The 24809-nt window shown below is 35.1% G+C and overlaps 2 protein-coding genes across 2 annotated transcripts; both read left to right on the top strand.

Annotated features, from left to right (window-relative positions):
- The first annotated feature begins 952 nt into the window (after positions 1-952).
- On the top strand, positions 953-5495 carry LOC113781736 (disease resistance protein RPM1-like). Its single transcript, XM_027327720.1, has 3 exons — positions 953-1053; positions 1913-2157; positions 2338-5495. The coding sequence occupies exon 3, from the start codon at positions 2414-2416 to the stop codon at positions 5276-5278; it is 2865 nt and encodes a 954-aa protein (XP_027183521.1). The 5' UTR covers positions 953-1053; positions 1913-2157; positions 2338-2413; the 3' UTR covers positions 5279-5495.
- A 15757-nt stretch (positions 5496-21252) lies between these two features.
- On the top strand, positions 21253-24132 carry LOC113779463 (disease resistance protein RPM1-like). The gene has a single exon (XM_027325044.1). The coding sequence runs from the start codon at positions 21253-21255 to the stop codon at positions 24130-24132; it is 2880 nt and encodes a 959-aa protein (XP_027180845.1).
- Positions 24133-24809: the final 677 nt, after the last annotated feature.

Genomic DNA, 24809 nt, shown 5'->3' with positions numbered 1-24809 from the left:
ATTACACTGGTGATCCAAAGTCATTCATTTTACAAAGAAGCAAAGAAGAAAAATAGAAACACGAAATTATGATTTGACGTATTCGAGTGTATCTTTTTTTTTTTTACTCATTGCAATAAACAAAAAGAAAAATTAGACATGATAAGATGGTGGTGATCGGATTTGGCTACGTGGTTAAGGGTTTACCTCAATTGTCTTATGCTGAACATTCAATTTTAGCCATCTCCAATATTTTCAATTCCACTTCTTTCTTCACGTCCAACATTTTATGAGCACATTGTGGGTTGGAAGGACAGGCCAGCAAGACTATAATTCGATTAATCAAATTGATATACCAGCCGGCCAACAGCCTAATGTTCACAGACAAATAAAATTAAGGCTTTTGCTATTATGTACCATAAGAGCACAAATATGTTAGATGAATTTTAGATGTATTAACCAACTATTAGGCATGCAAGCAATTGATCTGAATCGACATAAAATTTTTCAAAGTAAATCTGGACCTATGTAGTGAAGTTGCAAAATTAGAATTCTAAATAGAAATGATTGGAAAACTCTCGACGTGGAAGTGGAAAATTTGGAAATTCAAAAGAATTGTGTAACTTTGACATAATTCATAAATGGAAAATTAAGCACTATCCATCTTAACTTGAATACAATTAATATTTCGTGAAATGACTAAACTACTCATTTCTCATATCACCTAACAAGGGACTCTAACCCCATATCATTTAAGTCTCGATTTTATTGCCATGTGTCACTCTGACAGCCAATGGATGAGATCCACATTCTTATTAGGTCCACCACGTTGAGTAATTGTCCTACTAGTATCCAACCAGGAAAGTCACGGCCAATTTCACTCCACTTTCTTATCAATAACGGTACTGCTCCTCTATAATACTCCATCTTCCTAGCTAAAGGCCTTGCACATACTGCATTGTTTTAATTTTGATTCAAATTATCATCTTCCTAGCCCGTGTTCTCTTTTTCATCAAACTTGGATTTGACAGGAGGTTCAGATCAGCTATTGCCAGAGGTTTCATTTTCTCTCAAGTTAAGTGCTGAGATTTGGTTTACCGTTTCGAAAAAAAAAAAAAAGTGCTGAGATTTGTTATACTTTTCTTGAAGTTCAAGGCTATTTTTTTTTTTTTTTTTTTTATGAACACTAGCCACGGGTTTTAATTGGTAAAATGAGCGGCCTTTCGTCCTATCTAGTCCTAGATGCAGTAATTCCACAACTGCAAAAGGAGGGATAGAAAAAACAAAAGAAAGAAAGAAGTGAGATAATAGATTAAATTGGTGATCACAAGGGGCTAACACTAACTTGGTTACTGTGGTGCCGAAAATAATATGTTTACTAGAGTAAAAGAAAAAAAGAGCACCTCCATACTTGTGTAGCATCATTTTTGTCTCTATTAACATGCTTGGACAAATATTGATTAATAATTGAACAAAATAAACACCTCTACTCCAATATTTGAATTAGTCTATGTCTAGATAATTTATTTGAACATAAAAAAAAATGTATTTACATAGTTTACGTGTACGTTTTAATGTGGATATAGAGATACAAATGTCATTAAGTAATTAGGATTAAAGTTTACAAAAAATTAGTCCTCTGAAATCATTTACAATAATTGAAAATAAAGTTATTTTTCAAACTAATACAGTTTTAGGTCGTATAAAAAATTATTAGACATATTAGGTTAGTTTTTAGACTTACATGACATTTTATTTTTCAATTCTCAATCAAAAGAGATATTAGATTCTCAAATAATAGTTGACGCACAAATAATGGGATGAGACTAAAACATTCAATGGATTCCCTTTATTAATTGATTGTTTTGAGATACCACACTTTAGGAATATGTTTGGCACGAATATCACCAAAATAAATAATTGCAACTTGCAGCACACGTACATGTTAGCAGAAATTAGTTCCATAGAGGAAGGAAGGTTATACATGTTAGCAGAAGGAGCAAAACATTTTGCGGTAGTTTTATTCCTTCTACTTGTAAAGAAGGACCACAGTTGAACGGTGCTCCTTCGTTATTATCCGACCAAAGGACCCACAGTTGAAAGAAGGTCCTGAAGACATGTGCACCCCACCATTTGCAGAGCCTTCTTAATAGCTTCCATGACTTTGTATTGTGGCAGGTAAGGCTGGTTCGTCTTTCACAATCACGTTGCCGCCCATCTTCTTGTCTTCAATTTCTTGCTTTAGTTTCTTCTAATTGGTTAGTTTTTTCTTTTTCTTTTTGATAAATACTGCACCATATAGCATCGAAGTTCATCAGCTTATGAATCTATAACCTCCTCTTCCTTCTTCCTTTCAAGATATTACCAAGTGGACTGTCCTATAAACCAGAAGCCGCCTTCCCCGACATTCTCAAGTTAAAGAGAAAGACTGAAAATGGCAGAAACGGTTCTCTCTTTCGTGCTGGATCAACTCTCAACTTTTCTGCGCGAGGAGGGACGAGTATTGGGAGGGCTTCGGCAAGAGGTCCAATTCATCAGGGACGAGTTGGGGCACATGACAGCTTTCCTGAGAGAGGCAGAAGCAAAAGAAGAAGATGCTCAACCCAGGCTCCAAGAATGGATCAAGCAAGTGCGAGAGGCTGCTTATGACACTGAAGACATTCTTGATGATTTTGTAGCTCGCTTTGCTCGGCATCTCCCAACAGGATTCTACGGCTTTGTTCGGAGAATTTTCAGCTCCATCAAGAATTTGAGAGCTCGTCATCGAGTTGCCAGCGAAATACAAAGCATCAAGTCCAGAATCGAAAGTATTTCTGCAGGTCATCAAAGGTACCAATCCGAATATGGTATCTCTGCCCAAGCGTCCAACTCACTTTCTGCTGTGAACAACACAACATGGCGCTATAGCAGAGATGATGCCCTGCTTGTGGAAGAAGATAAATTAGTTGGCATTGACCAGCCCAAGAAACATCTAATTTCTCAGCTCCTCCAAGGGGATGATCACCAACTGAAAGTTGTTTCAGTGGTTGGTATGGGAGGACTTGGCAAAACTACCCTAGTGAAAAGAGTCCATGAGGATCTTGAAGTCAGAAGGCATTTCCCAGTTCGTGCTTGGGTAACTGTCTCTCAAACATGTGACTTTCAGTACCTCCTGAAAGACTTGATTCGGCAGTTACACGAGGCAGGGAAGAAACCAGTCCCGCAATCGATCGAGTCCATGACTACCACCGAGCTGAAAGAAATTATCAAAGATTTTCTTCAACAAGCTGGAAGGTATGCAATTGTTTTTGATGATGTATGGGACGTGGAATTTTGGAATACCATCAAATTTGCTCTGCCCGAGAGTGGCCACGGCAACCGTGTCATGCTAACAACTCGGAAATCTGATGTAGCCTCTGATTCTTGCATTGAATCTCGGGGTTATATCAACAGATTGGAGCCACTGTCCTTTGAAGATTCGTGGACCCTGTTTTGCAACAAGATCTTTAAGGGAGGTACTTGCCCTGGCCATTTGATGGATGTTGCCAAAGTTATATTGGATAAATGTGAGGGCTTGCCCCTTGCAATTCTTGCAATCAGCGGGCTTTTGGCTTCGAAAGATGTAAACAGAATAGATGAATGGGAGATGGTTCGACGCAGTCTTGGGGGTGAATTAGAAGGCACGGGTAAGTTGGACAGAGTTAAAAAGATACTTTCTCTCAGTTATAGCGACCTGCCTTGGCATCTAAAGACATGTCTGTTGTACACAAGTATTTATCCAGAGGATTACAAAATAGGGTGCCTGAGACTCGTTAATTTGTGGATTGCTGAGAGGTTTGTAGAATGGAGAGAAGGAATCAATATTGAAGATGTAGCTTTGGGTTATCTCAGTGAACTCGTCAATAGAAGCCTAATTCAAGTGACTCGTGTGTTTTATGAAGGAAATTGTCGAGTCCATGATCTATTGCGAGAAATTATCGTTTCCAAGTCAAGAGAACAAAACATGGTCACAATTACTACTGGACAACCAACGATGTGGCCGTCCGAGCAGGTACGCCGTCTAGTAGTCCATAGTAGTAGTAGTAACAACACCCAGCAAAGACCAAATTATTTCTTTGACCACCTTCGGTCGTTCGTTACAATTGGATCGAAAAACCCACTCCTGTCCAGTATGTTGTTATCTGATGTTTTAAGGAGTAGTAAGTTGTTAAAGGTTTTGGATTTGAGAGGTCAAAAGACACGGAAGGAAATACCAAATGAGATTTTCAACTCGTTTCATCTCAAGCATCTGGACCTATATGGTACAGGAGTGGAGAGAGTCCCAAAAGGCATTGGGAAGCTTCAACACTTGGAGTATCTGAATTTGGGAAAAACCGGAGTTAGGGAATTACCCATGGAAATCCTAAAGCTGCAAAAACTTCGGTTTCTCAAAGTATATCAACAAGTTGATTCTTCCGATGATGATTATGGATATCATGGGTTTAAAGCTCCCTCAAATATGGGAGGGCTTCTTGCCCTAGAAATATTAAAATCCATAGATGCAAGTAGTGGATCCACAATAGTCAAGGAGATAGGAAAGCTGACCCAATTAAGAGAGCTATATATTACAAAGTTAAGAAGAGAAGACGGAAAGGAGCTCTGCTCCTCCCTTGCCAATCTCACCAGTCTTCGGGAATTATGTGTTGATTCAATTGGTAAAGGTGACGATCATGAGATAATCGATCTAAATCATCGTCCTCCTGCTTCTTCTTCTTCTTCTTCTTCGTTTCTTCAATCTCTTCGTATGCTGATTTTGTGTGGCCGCTTAGAAAAGATGCCACAATGGGTAGCTCGTCTTTACGGCTTGGTAAGAATAGATTTGGATTGGAGCAGGTTAAGGGGCGAGGAGGATCCGCTTGAATCCCTCCAACATTTGCCCAATTTGGATAGTATTAATTTCTGTGGATCTTACCAGGGAGAAGGGTTGTGTTTCAAGGCTGGAGGGTTCCTAAATCTGAAGTGGTTGCACTTAAAGAGAATGGAAGGGTTGAGATGGATGAGAGTGGAGGAGGGTGCACTGCCTCGTCTCCAAAATCTTATTCTGGAACGACTTCCATTACTAGAGGAGTTACCATTGGGTATTCAGCAGTTGAGCCAGCTTCAACGGCTGACTCTGTATGAGATGAGTTCTCAATTGAGAGAGAAGCTGTTAGAGAATCAGAAGGAAGAAAGTGAAGATTACAGAAAAATCGCTCACATTCCTGAAATTCTCATTGGTTACTATACAGATGATAGGAAATGGAGACACCGCAGCCTGTGGGCGAAGAAGAAGAAAACATAATCATTCCTGGCAGCAACAGCAGCTGCCGTGGCTTCCCGTTCTCTAGTTTGTGGACAACACTGCTTTCTCTTTTTTGTTTTTATTTTTTATTAGTAATTTTTTTCCCCTTCGAGAAGTTCATCATCTTCTGTGTCTTATTTATCGTGTATAATGCTTGATGTTGTTACTCTTATCTTTTTGTGCCTTGACTGTGCTAATAAACTTACAATGTGTATCACTATTTCTTAAAATATTTTAACACTCAAAATCTGCATTTCGTTCTCTTTTAGGAATTATCGCAAAACACAAAATTTGAATTCGATTCAATTCACTCTAAAGATTTTTTTTTTTCGAAACTTGACGAATTTGGGTGAACAATCAATAATCTTCCAGTAGTATAGAAGGACTCGTTACTCTTTTTTTTTTTCCAGTATTTATTGGAAAATCAAAAGATATGGTTTACGCTGGCAATTTAGCACAAGAATGCGGATGATCTACGTATATGTATGTTGGCAATCAAGAGCAACCACAGACCCATTTGCTTTACCACTGTAAAGGCTAGCTAATATTAAGTTGGGTAAATTATACTTTACCTCCTGTGATTTGATACTTTACCACATAATTTCTCTACGGTTAAAAAACATATATATAATCTCCCTTATGATTTGGGTTAAAATTTCACTATTAGTTTTTTCCATTAAAACTAATGGTCAATAGTAAAGATCAAAATCAAATTGATAAATTGACAAATTTACCCTTCCATTACTTCTTTTTTTTCCTCCAAACATAAAAAGAAACAGAAAATGCTATTAAAGATTTGGTCTAAAAGCCTATAATGATATTTCTAGTCAAAAGAGATTTGGTATGTTTTGTTTCTCATTTATTTGTTTTATATTTCCCTTCCATCCTTTTTGTTTCTTATTTATTTATTTTTATTTTTTATTTTCTTTCCATCTCTTTTTTATTTGGAGAAAATTAAGGCTTTGTTTGGATAGAGTATTATTCCAAATAGTTGTTTGAAATAATTACTGTAATACTTTTTATGATGTGATGTATGTGAAATAAAAAAGTGGTTAGGAATATAAAAAAGTGGATTGGAAAATGTGTTTATAATGTAAACGAGAAATTTTTTTGGAAAGTTTTTCTATACAAATAGGTTTTCAAAATCACCTTTTCTCTTCCCAGAGAGAGAGAGTAGTGAAAGCTTGAATTTATCAATTTATTAGTTTGATTTTGACCTTTTATTATTAACTGTTAGTTTTAACGAGAAAACTAACAGTGACACATTAACCCAAATCATGATGGGGTTCCATATAGGTTTTTAAACTATGAAGACTTATGTGGTAAAGCACAAAATCACAAAAGCACAAAACTATAGAGAATTCAGGACCTAATACATAACAATCTCAACTAGATAGATGCTCACATCAATCTCCTTGTTCTTTGATTTTGAGCTTGCCGCAGAACCATCAGCAATTCCAAACTGTTCTATTTGAGCTTCGGAGATGGAAAGGCCCTCATATCTCAAAATAGAAATACAAAATCGACCGGGGTTTCCCTCAGCACGGGACAAAGTTATTACCAAAAATTACCTCAGAGAGCAAACGTACAAAAAGTAATGTTAATGTTCCCAGCCCACTCTTTGCACAACTTAGATCATTTTTTCAAGGCTCATAACAGCCAGCGACAGCTGAGTGCTAAGGCGGAGCATTCGCCACCTGGGCCCAGGATCTCTTTTGCCTTCGCATCAATGCATTGCATGTTGTTCCGTATGAGTTCATGGGCTGTGAATAACTTCTGCTAATAGTTTTGCTAGTAGTAAAGTTGAACTCGTATTCTTTTGTAGTGTAATTCATTGAAAAATCAAAAGATGATAATTATGCAGGCAACCGAGAGCCAATGCTGATGATTAGATTTAGCAACATGTGGGCAATCAAGAACGATTGGCTTTGCAATTTGTTTGATTAACGTATAGCGGACGCCTATACAAGGGATTGCGTATGGAAATATTGAAACCGTCCTTTCCAGTAGTATCGCTGCTGTCTTTTTTGCGGCTTTTGTTGTTGCCGGAACTATGTGGTATGGTTCAGCAACTACTCCGATCGAATTTTTGGGCCCACTCGTTATCAATGGGATCAGGGGTACTTTCAGCAAGAGATATATCGAAGAGTTAGTGCTGGACTAGCAGAAATATCAAAGTTTATCAGAAGCCTGGTCTAAAATTCCTGAAAAATTAGCTTTTTATGATTACATCGGAAATAATCCGGCAAAGGGGGATTATTCAGGGCAGGTTCGATGGACTAGCAAAAAAAAAAGGAAATGAAGAGAGGATCTCTAATTAAATTCCTTTTCTGAAATTCGGGAAGCTAGTTTCTAATAAATAGATGAGATTTGAACCCTCATATTCCTTCTCAAATTTCTCTCTATTGATTACAACATCATTTGACCCCCAAAAAAAGGTTCAATGTCATTTAGTCGATAAAAGCATTAAAATAATATATATAACTACAATTCATGTAAAAAAAAAAAAAGGATAAATTACATATAATCCCCCTATAATTTTCTTCAATGCTACATAACACATCTAAAGTTTCACAATAGTCACATAACCTTTATGTGGTTTTATGCAAAGTAGAAAATGGAAGGAATACATCATTGATTAGGTGATTGAACCAAACACATTCCAGAAAACGTATGTGATGGAATAATAAAATCCACTTAATCCTTTATGATTTATATAAATATCCACCTTACCTCATTGCAGTTTTTTGCATTGATCCACACAATTCCCCTGTGATTTTATCTGAGATGGTTAGGCATTTATTCGCTTTAGTATTTAAGTAAGGAAATTAATAATATTTGAACTAATGACGTTACAGAGATTATTTTTTGTAAAGTTTATATTGAACCTAAGGGAGTGAAATAGATATTTTACAATGTTATAGGGTTATATGACAATGAGTGAAACCATAGGATTTTATGTTTAATTTACCCAAAAATAAGGGTAGGGGTATTTAAAGCTCAGGCTAAAGCAACTACATTATTATGGAATTCAAGGTTTACAAATACTGGTTAAAAAGCTGCTTCTCGGCGTTGGTAGGTGAAAACATTGTGCTTACAGATTTGTTTATAATTTTCTATTCTTAACTTCGTCCATGACGTAGTCCAACCATAGTAGCACAACCAACGTTAATGTCTAATGTCTTCTTAAATCAATCCCCGACTGCCGAGTTACAGAAATTGAAATCTGACTTTCCTCAGTCCATTCTTCAACTGACGAGAAAGGAGAAAAAAAAAATCTAAAACCAACTTTAACCCACAACATGCTCAAAACTCAGCTGCACCCCTACTCTCCTGTAACTTTGATAGAATAATTCATTTTGAGTTGGGTTTTTCTTTATCTATAGTAGTAGATTCTCGTTCTCTTGTGATCTTTCCTCATTTCTACTTGAACGCACATGTATGTTTATGCCGAAATTTGGTCAGAGATTCGCTTTTATGTACCATAAGAGCACCAAAAGGGGGAAGAGTCCACCATAAAATTGCAACATAGTCACTTACTCCCTTAATTGAGAGTATTTTGTCGTATGGGTATAAAACGAGTCGAGCTCAACAAATTAATTACTCACAAGCATGTTTTGTCAAAACTCAGGTTAAAGGAGTTCAATATTTAGTTTGAGTATCTCAAATTGCTTGAAGAGTTCAAGTTCGAGTCTACTATATGAAGCTTGAAAACTCATCAAGTTCAGTTGAACTCAATCGAGATTTAAATGTAATATATCCTTTTGAAATTTTTTTTTTATATTTATTAGTGTGAAATGTCAATTGTATTCTCATTTAAAATTATATAAAATATTAATTTATATTACTTATGCTTCATTGGGTTTGATTAGACTCGATTGATTAATGTCCAGAGAGTTAAAGAGTCCATCTCTTATTCTTTGGCACAGCACAAAAGAATCCAAAATTAAGGTCCTGTTTGACAACCCATTTTAGCACCTATAAAATTTAATGAATTCAGATCTTAACATATTCATACTGTTTGATAATTAAAAACTGAATATCTAAATTAATTAAGTGGCACTGAATTTCCTAAGCAAAACTTGCTCCCAAAATTAAGTGATAAACTATTCACTTATCACTGAAAGTGCATTTCATAAAACTAAAGTTTTAAATCTGAAAGCTGAATCCATTAAGTTATTAAATTGTTAAGTATTAGATCTAATGCATTTGAATGCATATCACGTTTAGTGATAAGTGAATAACTTATCACTTAATTTTGGGAGTAAGTTTTATCTAAGAAATGTAGTGCTATTTAATTAATTTAGATGTTCAATTTCTATGTTAAAATCTGAATCCAGTAAATTTTATATTGAGGGCTAAATGATCTACAAAACTGCAAGTGGCACAAACAGTTCTCTCTGTTCCTGTTGGATTATTAGCTCATAACAATGATCTACAAAGAGTGAACACCCCACCAACTGCATGGTCCTCTTAATAATTCCCATGATTTTGTAGTGTAGCGGGTAAGGCAGCTTCGTCGCTCTATCTCAAAATCACGTTGCTGTCTATCTTCTTTCTATTCAATTTCCATCACGTCTCTTGCTTTAGTTTCTCTTTTACTTTTTGACTACGATGGCTCCACTCCATTTATTTGCTGCAGTTTCTTTTTTTGTGAGTAAGAATTTTTCTCATATTTCGTCCTTAAATTTCTTACGGCTTTGAAAAATTCTTCTGTATTAAGTTACAATATAAAATTTCTTACGGCTTTCACTTGATCATTATTTCAACATCAGAAAGTTAATTTATTGGGTTTTAATTTTCGATGTCCTCGATGATTCTCCTCTTTAATTTGTTGTTTTCCTTTTCTTTTGGAATGCCATGGGTGACAATCCCTTGAATCTCTCTCTAATGTTTCTCAAGGCGTTTTATTTTTATGTTTTTAATTTTGTGCTTGCCTTGTTAGCTTTGTTGGACTAGATGCCAAATAAGTCTCTCTGTGCAAATGTCTATCACATACATATATACATATATATATATACATGTATATATGCATATATATTAAAAGCACCAATGTGATTTGGTGTTTTAGTAATTTAGTTTTCACTTTCCAGTAATGCCCTTGTATAATGAAATAATGAAGCTTATATTAAATTTCAAATATGAATTGGGGGAGGGATATTTATGGATATTAGTGTTGATATAATTATCGTCTTCTAAAATTTAGTATTCTAAAAGGAAAGGAATTCCAAACAAAGTTAAACAAAAAAAAAAAAACGAAACCATATACCATATTGTAAAACAAAGTTAAACCCAAAAAAAAGGGAACCATATTGTAAAAGGAAATTTAAGAACTATTTCTACTTTATTAATTATTGTAAAAATTAGTTTTTTCTTTCCAACATTAACCCTCCCATAACATATTATGGCTAGCTCTAAATTTGAATGACTTGTAGATATTGTTGAGGGTAATTGTGTAATATCATTGTTAAGTATTTATTTTAGGAAGAGAAGTATATTACATTTTTCTTATGAAATATAGTTAGATTTGGAACGAAATTACTTAATGAAACATAGTTTCTACCAAATAATGTAATGCTACTTAATCTTATTCTACTAGGTTCTGGATATAACATAAGGGATAACAAATCCTAATTTGATTTTGACTTGCAAAAGAAAATAAATTTTTTACAACATCTGAAGCTGGAAAAAAGCGTACTGCATATTACATTGAATAATGCTTATATGTCAAATTAAAGTAAATATATCAAATAAAAACATAGGAATTTCTGAAAAGAAACCATGAATCTAATATTTGGAAGTTATTCACCAATAAAAAAATAAAACCTGGCAATTCACAAATTATACTTTTTAAACAGAAACTCAAATTTGTTATCATATACACCTCAAGTTAAGAAATTGATATGCTAGGATGAGAGTAAGTCTCTAATATTTCATTGCATTGCAATTATCTATATATCTACCATCCATTTGAAAAAGAGGTGGGCGGCGGGTTAAAGGGTGTGCCAATAGGTGAAAAACACCACTCATTTGACATTTGATGGTAATTTATAGATTTCTTGGTCCCTTTCTCCGTTTCATTCATAATTTTCTATTTTTTTTTCCAATTTCAGTATCCTTGATGGAATAATTCAGAAACCTGAACTGACCTCATGAGTGATGAGGTCTTCCCTATTTTTTTTTTGGCCCCTTTAAGGTCTCCTTTTGAGTTTTGAATACTTGCAGTACCGTATAAATAACAAGTTGGTGTACAAAACTCTATCCTGATCAGATATTTTTGGATATTCCTATTTAACACTAGAGTATTGCTTTAAAAAATATGACAGGAAAATCATGACATATCTAAATGACTTACCGTATGGGGAGATGGTGAGACAAAAAGCAAGGATGATGAAAGAAAAATCAGATAACAATAAAAGAGAGAGAAACACAAGATTATAACATATATATCATGATATATCTTGTTTATTGTAGATCATTATCGTTAGCATTAATGCATGTGATCCGAGTTTTGCCCTCATATAGATATACGGTAGGTAAATGATTAGAGGTATGCTGATTTAATAGTGCCTCTATCTTCCACAATTTACCCCAAAAAAAATAGAGCACAATCACTTGAGCGGGCTGCTATTTATAAAAAATAACGTTAACAAGATCACTTTTTCTACATAAATAAACAAATGTTCATTCCAATCATGTGTGTTCACACTAATAAATAACCATAATCATATTGCAAATGACTGAATGGGACTGGTAGAGAACAGCATTTTGCTATCGCAGAAGGTTCTTTCACACTGGAATGAGCTCAGAGAGCAGTCAACTCTCACATTTCACATCTAACGTGCCTAAAAAATAAAAGCATTATTGTCGTCAATAAGCTGGCTCCAACTCATTGTTGTCATCTTTGCATTATTTTGAAGCCACAATTGCATCAGCAGAGTCTTATCCAACTTCACCAATTGCAGATTTCCGTCTATAAAGTATGATGTATTATTGCACAAATTGGCTTCCTCGAAAGTTCAGGGCATCTTGTGATTAATTTATTGATCTCCTTCAATTTGGTTTTTAGCTCTTTTGTCCAAAAGGACGTTTTCAAGGATGATTCTTGTAAGTTCAGGGCATCTTGTGAATAATTTACTGATCTCCATCATTTTGGTTTCTAGCTCTTCTGTCCTAAAGGACGCTTTCAAGGATGATGCCAGCTTTCTACCTACCATTGAATTTTGTTGATCAACATGATGTATCTTGTTAATTACAAATATTTATGTTTATCTATACTATAGTTACCTTCAACATGGTGTACCTTGATGCCAGCTATTTTACCTACCATTGACTCTTATTGATCAGCATGTTGCACTTTATTAATTACAAAGATTCGTCTGTATCTATATCTATATGTACGCTGAAAGAGTGAGTTTGTTCTGACGGCTGAGTGTTTGAGTTTTTCTTTTCAAGATCACCCTTCTTACAAAATAATTAGGACCACGTCATGTCCCTAAATTTGAATGCACTTTCTAATATCATTGAGGGTATTTATGTATTGTCACAATCAAGGTCTCATATTCAAAAAAGAATTTTTATTTCATCAAATTTTCTTATGAATTATGAAATACAATTAGCTTTGGAATGAAACACGTTAGTGCAATTTGGTCCTTAACTTTCTCATACGACTTTGACAATTTTTCTGTAGTTGGTTACCATAAAAAAATGACAAATATTGATAGAATTTTATAATATTCATAGTGTCTCTCTATCTCATTTCTTATGATGTTTCTAGGAATCAATAGTGTTATTGATTGTTATGAAAACATTGAGCCTTTGCTTCTTTTGTTTCAAAGTTGCTTTTCGGGTGTGCAGTATTCGAGTAGCTCATATAATGCACCTTATCACATTTGAGTCCAAATTATGGCTTTACGATAGTTAATTTTACTAGTGCATTTCAATTCATTAACTCAAGTTGCAGCTGTTGGTAATAGTTTGTAATGAGTATGTTGAAATCCATTGTCCCACATTGAAAGAGGATAAAGTGCATGTTGCCTATATATGAGTCATTGTCCTATTCCTTTACAAACTTGTTCCAAGATAATAGTTTGGAGGGAAAGTTTGGTGGGAAACTTATTTCAAGATATATAAAATCTTGACAAGGGCACTTGGGCACTTGGGGCTTTCTGAAAGGGTGTCAATCAGAGGTAGTTAATGGCGGCTCGACAGAATTAAATCACTTTTATTTTCATTTGATAGTTCTTAGACTTTGTTGTATCCTAGAGGTAATTTGTCTAATAGAGGCAAATAACACCTTAGGAAAGTTCAGGAAAAACAAATCTAACTATATATATATATATGTTTCAAATTTCTCTTTTTCATAACAATATCCTTGTATAAAAATCTTCTTTACAAGGATACATTCTCACTAACTATAGTCAATATTTATTTAGCCCTTGCAGATACGTAGCAAAATTTTCCCATAAATTAATTATTCTTGTACAAGTAAAACTGCAAAAGGACAGATTCATTTGAACTAATAATTGAACGGATAATTATAGAATGAAGCATATGCCAACTTCAATATTATTGGCAATTAAGGTCGAGTGTAATAGCATACATAATTTAATTCTTGGGCTGACTACATTCTGGGAATGCAAATGTACATTTTCTTCATGTTGTTTGACTATGTATAATGCATAATTTAATTCTAATTGGTCAAAAGAGCCACTTCTTGTCCCTTATTCCTAACCTAGTCTTAGTTGTAATAATTTCACAGCTGCAGAAAAAGAACTGAGATGAAAGATTACATTGGTGATCCAAAGTCATTCATTTTACAAAGAAGAAAGAAGAAAAATAGAAACACAAAATTATGATTTGACGTATTCGAGTGTATCTATTTTTTTTTTTTTACTCATTGCAATAAACTAAAAGAAAAATTAGACATGATAAGATGGTGGTGATCGGATTTGGCTACGTGGTTAAGGGTTTACTTCAATTGTCTTATGCTGAACATTCAATTTTAGCCATCTCCAATATCTTCAATTCCACTTCTTTCTTCACGTCCAACATTTTATGAGCACATCGTGAGATTGGAAGAACAAGCCAGCAAGACTAATAGCGGTCTACCTCAATTGTCTCAAAGGCTTACCTCAATTGTCTTATAGCCATCTCCAATATTTTCATTCCCACTTCTTTCTTCACATTCAACCTTGTCTACAAAAGCAGGAAAACAAAAGAGAAAAAAGAAAAGCTTTCCTTGATATATCGATTAAAAGTTTTTAAAACTAGAAAACACATGCTGATAAAGGTATAGTTCAAACATCATCAGTCACAGCAAATTCAACTTTTTATCAGCCCATCGTGAGAGTGAAGGGACAGGGCAGCAACACTAATTCGCTTAATCAAATTGATATACCAGCCAACCACCTAATGGCGTTCAGACTAATAAAATTAAGGCTTTTTCTATTATGTACCATAAGAGCACAAAAAAGGGGGATGAGCCCACTATAAAATTACAACATTGTCATGGTACGATACAAACTCAAAATACTAATACTAATATAATTTATAATTTTAATCCTTAAAAAAATAAATACTAAAAATGAAATTCCCTTATAAATTTTTTTTTGATCCTTGGAAAAAAAGGAAAGAATTACAAAAAAAAAATTCCCTTGTCTAAAAAACTAAATTGACTCTATCCGAAAAAACAATTCAAATTGCGGTGGAAATTGTTTTATTTCAATAAATGACAAGAATATTACTTCAGATATAACGGGATGAAAGCTAGGACGCCTAAAAGTCTATCTTCTTTCTATTGAATTTCCATCATCTCTCATGCTTTAGTTTCTTGTAATTAGTTACTTCTTTCTTTTTCTTTTCGAGTAACTTTAATGGCTCCACTTCACTTCTTTTTTTTTTTTTTTTTTTGCTGCAGTTTCTTTGTTATGAGTAAGAGTTTTCCTCGTATTTCATCCTTAACTTTCTCACACAGTTTTGCCAATTCTTTTATATCAAGTTACTATATAAAAATGACAAACATTGATAAAACTTTATTGATAAAACTTTATAATGTGGATAATGTCTTTCTGTTTCCTTTTTTATGCTGTTTCTAGGAACTAGTGTGATAGGGTGTTAATTATTAGTAATTTTATTGTTAATTTTTCCCATTGTCCTTGCCAAATATTGTTTAATTGTTTATATATACTTATATTTGGTATCTAGATTCAATTTCAGGAAGCGGAACAGAAAAGCACAAAATAGGAGGAACTTTCTGGAGAAAATTGAGACTTCCAAGGGCTTCACAAACCGGGCCCAAATGGTGCTGAGGAGACGGATTTCCTTTTGCTTTTGGGTGATGAAGAGCTGCTGACTAGGAGTCCTCCCAGGAATGGAAAACGAAAAGAAAGGGAATTCGGCGGAGCCTCACTTTCGGTTTTATTCTCAATTTCAGCGGGGACCACGGAGATAGAAAGGCATTAGTCAATGTTTAGAAACAAACGTACAGAGGCTTGGGTTTTTTTGGCTTTAGTAATAGTTTAGTTTTCTGACTTTTTCCTTGTCATGCACGCGCCTACTGTTCGACAAAATTTCCAACGGGAGAATCATCTTTTACTTCTTGATTAATTAGTTAAAGACGGTTTGACGTTCATGAATTCAATTCATTTGCGTGGAGATTTATTTATACGACGTGGCTAAGCTTTGCATCTAGTCAAGGGTTAATTTGAAGACGCAGTTCCAAATATCTGTGAGATCGAATTATTTTACTTATTTCTTTTATTCATTGGTATTTGTACGTTTTCTGGTTTAATTGCTTATGATTGTTTTGTTATTTGAATGTCAAGGGTCCGATATTTGAATTAACCTAATAATCTACTGTCATATTAATTGATTGAATTCGTAATTGTTCTATTGATTAATATTAGTGACGACTAGCGTGATTGATTTCATGTTAGGGAAACGTATGATCTAACTTAAACAAACCCTTGTAGCGTGTTTGTTAGTTAGGGTTGGGCTTTTCTAATTCTTCATGCAATCAAGGAATTAAATCCTATGGTCGTACTTAGGGTTATTTCTTGATTAGAGAAATAGTTAACGGTCGTACCTTGACTATCGAAAAAGTAAGGAAAGGTTGGTTGTTTATCGCTTGTATGACAACTATAACCAATCTAGTAATGAGTAATTTAATTATCTTTGTATCGATGATCAGTTGAATGGACCGTGGCTGAAAAGTTGCACCTTTGGCTAGAGTCGTATTGGTTATTGATTAATTCTTGTTTATTTCTATTAGTTGTTTCATTAGTTAGTTAATTAGTAATTTTATATTTTTCAAAAATCTCCCATGCGCTGAACTCTAGAAGAACCAAATTATCCGCAGTCATTGTAGATTCGACCATACTCACCGCTATATACAAAATTTGTATTTTTCTTGAGTAGGTAATTATTATTGCATAGGCATCGACACCTATCATAGTGTTATGATCACTAAGAAAATTTTGTACCTCTGTTTCTTCTTTTGCATTTGAAATTGCTTTTCCAAATTACAGTATTCCAGTTGCTCGAGTAATGCACCTTATCACATTTGAGTCCAAATTATGACTCTACAATAGTTAATTTTAATAGTGAATTTCAATTTATTAACTCAAGTAGCAGCTTCGTACTAGGATTTGGAAAAAAAAAAAAAAAGAATTGAACTACTACAACTTTTTTAGCCTACGACTCGTTAAATTCAGGAAAAGCAAATCTAACTATATATATGTCTCAAATTTCTCTTTTTCATAACAATATCCCTATATAAAAATCTTCTTTACGAGGATACATTCTCACTAACTATAGTCAATATTTATTTAGTCCTTGCAGATATGTAGCAAAATTTTCCATAAATTAATTATTCTTGCACAAGTAAAACTGCAAGAGGACAGATTCCAAGCTCGGGCTTCCTCTAACTATGCTCGCATTTGGTTCCATTTTAACCATTTATCATTACAATAAGGTGAATAGTAAGATTCCATGCCAAATGCAAAGATGATACAGTAAATCAGAACAAATATCATGCATCTTGTATGAAGCGATTTGAGAAAACCTCGGTACGTTGAAAATTCAATTCGATGATGAAAGGTGAATATAATCAAAGAAAAAAAAAAGAGGCAAACTTCAAAAGAAAAAATTGAACAGATAATTATAGAATGAAACATATGCCAACTTCAATATTATTGGCAATTAGAGGTCGAGTATAATATATACTATATAGCATACATAATTTTCTTTATGTTGTTTGACTATGTATAATGCACAATTTAATTCTAATTGGTCAAAAGAGCCGCTTCTTGTCCCTTATTCCTAATCTAGTCTTAGTTGTAATAATTTCACAACTGGAGAAAAAGAACTGAGATGAAAGATTACATTGGTGATCCAAAGTGCCAAGTTGGTGTGGCACTATCATTCATTTTACATAGAAGAAAGAAGAAAAATAGAAACGCAAAATTATGATTTGACATTGTCGAGTGTATCTAATTTTTTTTTTTACACATTACAATAAACTAAAAGAAAAATTAGACATCATAAGATGGTGGTGATCGGATTTGGCTGCGTGGTTAAGGGTTTACCTTAATTGCCTTATGCTGAGCATTAAAAAATAATTTAGTCATCTCCAATATTTTCATTCCCACTTCTTTCTTTACATCCAACCTTGTCTACGAAACCAGGGGAAAAAAAAAGAAAAAAGAAAAGCTTTCCAGTTTCCTAAAAGTAAAACTATACACTTCAAAGCTAGGAACAACAAACGAAGAGAACAACTGAGATCATTCCAGTTTCCTCCGAGTCCAATAATATTATTATTTACTTCTTTTCTCCTTTTGAAAAACTAACTAAACCAAAAGTAATAATTATCCATCCGTCAAATTATCTTTAAAAAAATAAAATTGCATTATTTCACAAGGTAATAATTTTGAAAGCATTGAAGAATAGAATAGCATAAGTAAATTTTTTACTTAAGTTGCTTATTATTTGATCTGGAATCAAAAAAGGCAAAATAGAATTAAATTTGTCCTGTCTTTAGTAAAGTTGAAAATATAAGGTCAAGAGTAATAAAAAGAGGTAAATATAGAATGAATTTTATCTCATCTTCAATAACATTGAAAATATAAGGTCGAGAGTAATGGTACGGGCAATGGTGGTTGGCTACATTTTTATGAATTAAAAGGGAAAATCGCCAATTTAGTCCTTAAACTATTTTACTAAAGTCGATTTGGTCCCTAAAAGTTTTATCGCATCAATTAAGTCCCTTAACTAAAATTCTTGTGCCAATTAAGGACTTATACGGCGTCGCCACCCAAAATTCATGTATCTGTACAGAAAACAACGGCCAGGCAGGGGTCTTTTTGGAAGTTCGCATCCTAATTTCTACGGGAAACCGATTCAAAATTCCATTATGTCCTTCCTGTTGTTGTTGTTCTTGTCTCTGTATCTGCTGATTCGTCCTCTTGATCTTTCGAGCTTTCGGGGGGTCTCTCTGCAATATCATCATCCCCTTGTGTACGTTTCTTTTGGGGCCGCCAATGTTCGGTCGCCTTCTTCGCCTAGATGATGGTCTTGGTCATTGTTTTGTTCTAAAGTGATTTCTGAATGAGAATCAAAAGAGGATGCTTCATTTATTTTCTTGGGATTACTGTTGTATCTTAATGCAGGATAATATAAAGGGATAATTGTGAAAAGAACAGTCAAGGCAATAAGTAACGGAGCTATCCTGGGTGCTTTTTTCCGTGCCTGTGGTTTCCCCAACGGAAGTTCAGAGGCTTGGTGCTTCATTGATGAGGTCTATAATCTGAGTGATGAGGTGGGGGAAAAAATAGAGGAAGAGAAGAGAGGAGAAAAAAAAAAAGAAAGAGAAGGAGTGAGGAAAGTAGAAGAAAGAAAGACTTTCCATAGATACGCATGTTGCGGTGAGTTCATTAACAAAAGTGATGGTTGTCTTTGTCTGTCGATTCATTTACAGTAAGGCCAAGGGACCAGCAGAGGAAATTACGTCAAGATTAGATACAATAAGAAATTATTTTTACCCATCTTTCCTTTTCAAGCAAATGGTGAATTCGTCTTCATGGTAATTTGCGAAAGTTTAGCTACTTTTATTTAGTTAGTTGTTAGTACATGCAATTGCATCTATGAAATTAATTTCCACAAACCCCCAATTTCTTCCGCTATTTGCATGCAAAATGGGTTTCTGTCTTGGAAAACCCCTAATTTCACAGGTTTCCCCCAATTCGGATGCAAAATGGGCTCTGTCTTGCTTCCCGTAGAAATTAGGATGTGAACTTCCAAAAAGGCCCCTGCCTGGCCGTTGTTTTCTGTACAGATACATGAGTTTTGGGTGGCGACGCCGTATAAGTCCTTAATTGGCACAAGAATTTTAGTTAAGGGACTTAATTGATGCGATAAAACTTTTAGGGACCAAATCGACTTTAGTAAAATAGTTTGAGGACTAAATTGGCGATTTTCCCGAATTAAAATACACAATTTCTTTATGTTGTTTGATGATGTATGTTGCATAGGACGATTCTAATTGGTAAAAAGAGCCGCCTTTCGTCCTATCCAGCTCAATAAAACTTTTGAAGTTTTATTAAATTACTGGTTTAAAATACATAGGCCAAGTTATTAGTAGCTCATGGATCCTAAGTTTTCCTTCTCGATATGCTGATTTATACTTCTGTCTTCCACAGCTTTCACACTTATATGTGCTGTTATTAACAAAAAAATAACATTGAACTAATTAAGTTTTGGAGGTGGGATGCCTTTCACTTGATCATTATTTCAACATCAGAAAGTTAATTTATTGGGTTTTAATTTTTGATGTCCTCGATGATTCTCCTCTTTAATTTGTTGTTTTCCTTTTCTTTTGGAATGCCATGATTGACGATCCCTTGAATCTCTGTCTAACGTTTCTCAAGGCATCTTACTTTTATTATTTTTTTTAATTTTGTGGTTTCCTCGTTGGCTTTGCGGATATCGCTCTAGATTAGATACCAAATAAGCCTCTCTATGCAAATGTCTATCACCTATGTACATACATAAATACATAAATACATACATATATATATATATATTAAGTGATACTGAATTTTTAAACAAAATTTACTCTTAAAATTAAGTGATATGTTATTCACTTATCACTAAACGTGACATGTATTCAAATATATTAGATTTAATAATTAATAATTTAATAAATTAATAAATTCAAATTTTAAACTTCAATTTTCACACTTCAATTTTATCAAATGCACCCTTAAATAGACTATCATTCTCGTGCTCTTTCCTCTTTAACTACTTAAACGCACATGCATGAGTGATTTGTTCCCAAGGTTTCTTTGATATTCCATCCGTTTTTATTACAAAAATACTAATTGGTCCAAGGGGCTAAAAAAAAATACAGAAATTAGTTCCATAGGACTTTTGTTGTAGAAGGTGCAAAGACTTTTGTTGTAGTAGTTTTATTTCTTCGTCAATGAAATAAATAATGTCCAGTCCAACCGCGTTTTAACTTTATTCCTTCCCTTAAATAATTCGACATCATTGCTTTTGCAGGATGCTGCGGTAGTAACTCCTTTATCTTCATCCGACCAAAGGACCCACAGTTGAAACTTGAAAGAAGGTCTTGAAGGCTGATCACCCCACCATTTGCACAGTCTTCTTAATAGCTTCCATGATTTTGTATTGTAAGTAGGTAAGGCAGCTTCGTCTTTCACAGTCACGTTGCCGTCTTATCTTCTCGTCTTCAATTTCAGTCATATTTCTTGCTTTAGTTTCTCTAGTTGGTTAGTTCTTTCTTTTTCTTTTTGACACGGTTTCTCTTTTTGATAAATACTGCACCATATAGCATCAAAGTTCATCAGCTTATGAATCCATAACCTCCTCTTCCTTTCAAGATACTACAAGTGGACCGTCCCATAAACAAAAACCCGCTTTCCCCTACATTCTTAAGTTAGAAAGAAAGACTAAAAATGGTAGCAACAGTTCTCTCTTTTGTGCTGCATCAACTCTCAACTTTTCTGCGCGAGGAGGGACGACTATTGGGAGGGCTTCAGCAAGAGGTTCAATTCATCATGGATGAGTTGGGGCACATGAGAGCTTTCCTGAGAGAGGCAGAAGCAAAAGAAGAAGGTGCTCAACCCAGGCTCCAAGAATGGATGAAGCAAGTGCGAGAAGCTGCTTATGACACTGAAGACATTCTTGATGAATATGTAGCTCGCTTTGCTCGGAATCGTGAAACAGGATTCTACGGCTCTGTTAGGAGAATTTTCAGCTCCATCAAGAATTTGGGGGCTCGTCATCGAGTTGCTAGCGAAATACAAAGCATCAAGTCCAGAATCAAAAGCATATCTGAAGCTCATCAAAGATACCAATCCGAATATGGTATCTCTGCCCAAGCGTCCAACTCACTATCTGCTGTGAACAACACAACCTGGCGCTATAGCAGAGATGACGCACTGCTTGTGGAAGAAGCTAAATTAGTTGGCATTGACCAGCCCAAGAAACATCTAATTTCTCAGCTCCTCCAAAGGGATGATTACCAACTGAAAGTTGTTTCAGTGGTTGGTATGGGAGGACTTGGCAAAACTACTCTAGTGAAAAAAGTCCACGAGGATCCTGAAGTTAGAAGGCATTTCCCAGTTCGTGCTTGGGTAACTGTCTCTCAAACATGTGACTTTCAGTACCTCCTGAAAGACTTGATTAGGCAGTTGCACAAGGAAGGCAAGAAACCAGTCCCACAATCGATCGAGTCTTTGAATACCACCGAGCTGAAAGAATTTGTCAAAGATTTTCTTCAACAAGCTGGAAGGTATGCAATTGTTTTTGATGATGTATGGGACGTGGAATTTTGGAATACCATCAAATTTGCACTGCCCGAGAGTAGCTACGGCAACCGTGTCATGCTAACAACTCGAAAAGCTGATGTAGCCTCTGCCTCTTGCATTGAATCTCGGGGTCTTGTCTACAGAGTGGAGCCACTATCTAATGAGGATTCGTGGACCCTGTTTCGCAACAAGGTCTTTGACGGAGGTAATTGCCCTGGCCATTTGATTGACGTTGCCAAAGGTATATTGGACAAATGTGAGGGCTTGCCCCTTGCAATCATTGCAATCAGTGGGCTTTTGGCTTCGAAAGATGTAAACAGGACAGACGAATGGGAGATGGTTCGACGCAGTCTTGGCGGTGAATTAGAAGGCACGGGTAAACTGGACAGAGTTAAAAAGATACTTTCTCTGAGTTATAGTGACCTGCCTTGGCCTCTCAAGACATGTTTGTTGTATTTAAGCATTTATCCAGAGGATTACAAAATAAGATGCCGAAGACTTGTTAACTTATGGATTGCTGAAAGGTTTGTAGAATGGAGAGAAGGAATGAGTATTGAAGATGTAGCTTGGGGTTATTTTAGTGGACTCGTCAATAGAAGCCTAATTCAAGTGACTAGTGTGTTTTATGAAGGAATACCCGGATATTGTCGAATGCATGACCTATTACGAGAAATTGTCATTTCCCAGTCAAAAGAACAAAACATGGTCACAATTACCACTGGAAAACCAACAAGGTGGCCGTCCGAGAAGGTACGCCGTCTAATAGTCCATAGTAGTAGTAGTAACAACACCCAAGCCCAGCACCACCAGCTAAGACAAAATTATTGCTTTGACCACCTTCGGTCAATCGTTACAATTGGATCCCCGAACCCACTCCTGTCTAGAATGTTGTTATCTAAAGTTTTAAGGAGGAGCAATTTGTTAAAGGTTTTGGATTTGAAAGGTCAAAAGACGCAGAAGGAAATACCAAATGAGATTTTCAACTTGTTTCATCTCAAGCATCTAGACCTATGGGGTACGAGTGTGGAGAGAGTCCCAAAAGGCATTGGAAAGCTTCAACATTTGGAGTTTCTTGATTTGGGTAACACTGGAGTTAGGGAATTACCTACGGAAATCCTAAAGCTGCAAAAACTTCGGGTTCTCAAAGTATATCAACAAGTTGATCCTTCCGATGATGATTATGGATATCATGGATTCAAAGCTCCATCGAATATGGGAGGGCTTCTTGCCCTAGAAATATTAAGCTGCATAGATGCAAGTAGTGGGTCCACAATTGTTAAGGAGATCGGAAAGTTGACCCAATTAAGAGAATTAGGCATTACAAAGTTAAGAAGAGAAGATGGAAAGGAGCTCTGCTCTTCCCTTGCTAACCTCGCTAGTCTTCATAAATTAAACATTTATTCAATTGGAAAAGGTGATGATCATGAGATCATCGATCTAGATCATCATCATCCTTCTCTTTCTTCTTCTTCATTTCTTCAATCTCTTCATATGCTGATTTTGCAAGGCCGCTTAGAAAAGATGCCACAATGGGTAGCTCATCTTCACAGTTTGTTAAGAATAGATTTGAATTGCAGCAGGTTAAGGAGTGAGGAGGATCCGCTTGAATCCCTCCAAAATTTGCCCAATTTGGGTAAAATTAGTTTCTACGGATCTTACCTGGGAGAAGGGTTGTGTTTCAAGACTGGAGGGTTCCTAAAGTTGAAGTGGATGAAATTAAAGAGAATGGAAGGGTTGAGATGGATGAGAGTGGAGGAGGGTGCATTGCCTCGTCTCCATCAACTCATTCTGGAACAACTTCCATTACTAGATGAGTTACCTTTGGGTATTCAGCACTTGAGCCATCTTCAAGAGCTGTATTTGTATGAGATGAGTTCTGAAATGATAGACAAGGTAGAGAATCAGAAGGAAAGTGAAGATTACAGAAGAATCGTACACATTCCTGAAATTATCATTGGTTTCTGTGCAGATGATGGAAAATGGAGAAAGCGCCAGCTGTGGGAGGGGACGAAGAGGAACACATAATCTTTCCTAGCATATGCAGCCGCTGGCTGGTTTGCTTGCCGTCCCGGTTGTGGACGACACTGCTTCTTCTTCTTTTGTTTTTGTTTTTCTTAATTTTTTTTCCTTTGAAGTCCATGAGAAGTCCATCTTGTTCTTTGTCTTCCCTTCTTATTTATTGTATGCATCGTGTATATTGCGTATATTATTTTTTTTTTCTTTTCGTTTCTTGATCTTTTTTATATTTGATTTAGCAAACTTAGAAGTGTATTAATCACTTCCACAAAACTTTCATTAAAAAAGATGAAGTGATTGACATCGATAACCCTCTACCTTCTTCATCTCTTCAGTTCATTCGTCGGCTAATCTTGAGGGATAGTTAGTCTTCAAATGACAACAATACAACATTGAGTATGGAGATTATGTCTTCAAATACTACAGGAGGTTATTAGTAATTTATCCTCGTTATTTTAAGTTGCGGAAAGTGATGGAAAGAAAAAAATTTTCTTCTGATGCGGTCTCTCTACATTCTTTTCTTCTGATGCTTTCATCTTTTTTTATATTTATTTTATTAATATCTGCATGCCTTTCATGTCTATTTCTTTTTATCAATCGGAAGTGTTCATCATTTTTTTCCCTCTGCATGCCAATCGTGTCTATTTCCAGTGTTTATGTTTTGTTTCTTCAAGTCATAATCTATC

This window comes from Coffea eugenioides, chromosome 8 (genome assembly GCF_003713205.1).
Source record: "Coffea eugenioides isolate CCC68of chromosome 8, Ceug_1.0, whole genome shotgun sequence".
In the NCBI taxonomy this organism is placed as follows: domain Eukaryota; kingdom Viridiplantae; phylum Streptophyta; class Magnoliopsida; order Gentianales; family Rubiaceae; genus Coffea; species Coffea eugenioides.
This window is presented reverse-complemented; position numbering and strand designations above follow the sequence as displayed.

Coding starts and splice junctions, on each gene's coding strand:
- LOC113779463 (XM_027325044.1), top strand. CDS start 21,253: ATGGTAGCAACAGTTCTCTCTTTTGTGCTGCATCAACTCTCAACTTTT.
- LOC113781736 (XM_027327720.1), top strand. CDS start 2,414: ATGGCAGAAACGGTTCTCTCTTTCGTGCTGGATCAACTCTCAACTTTT.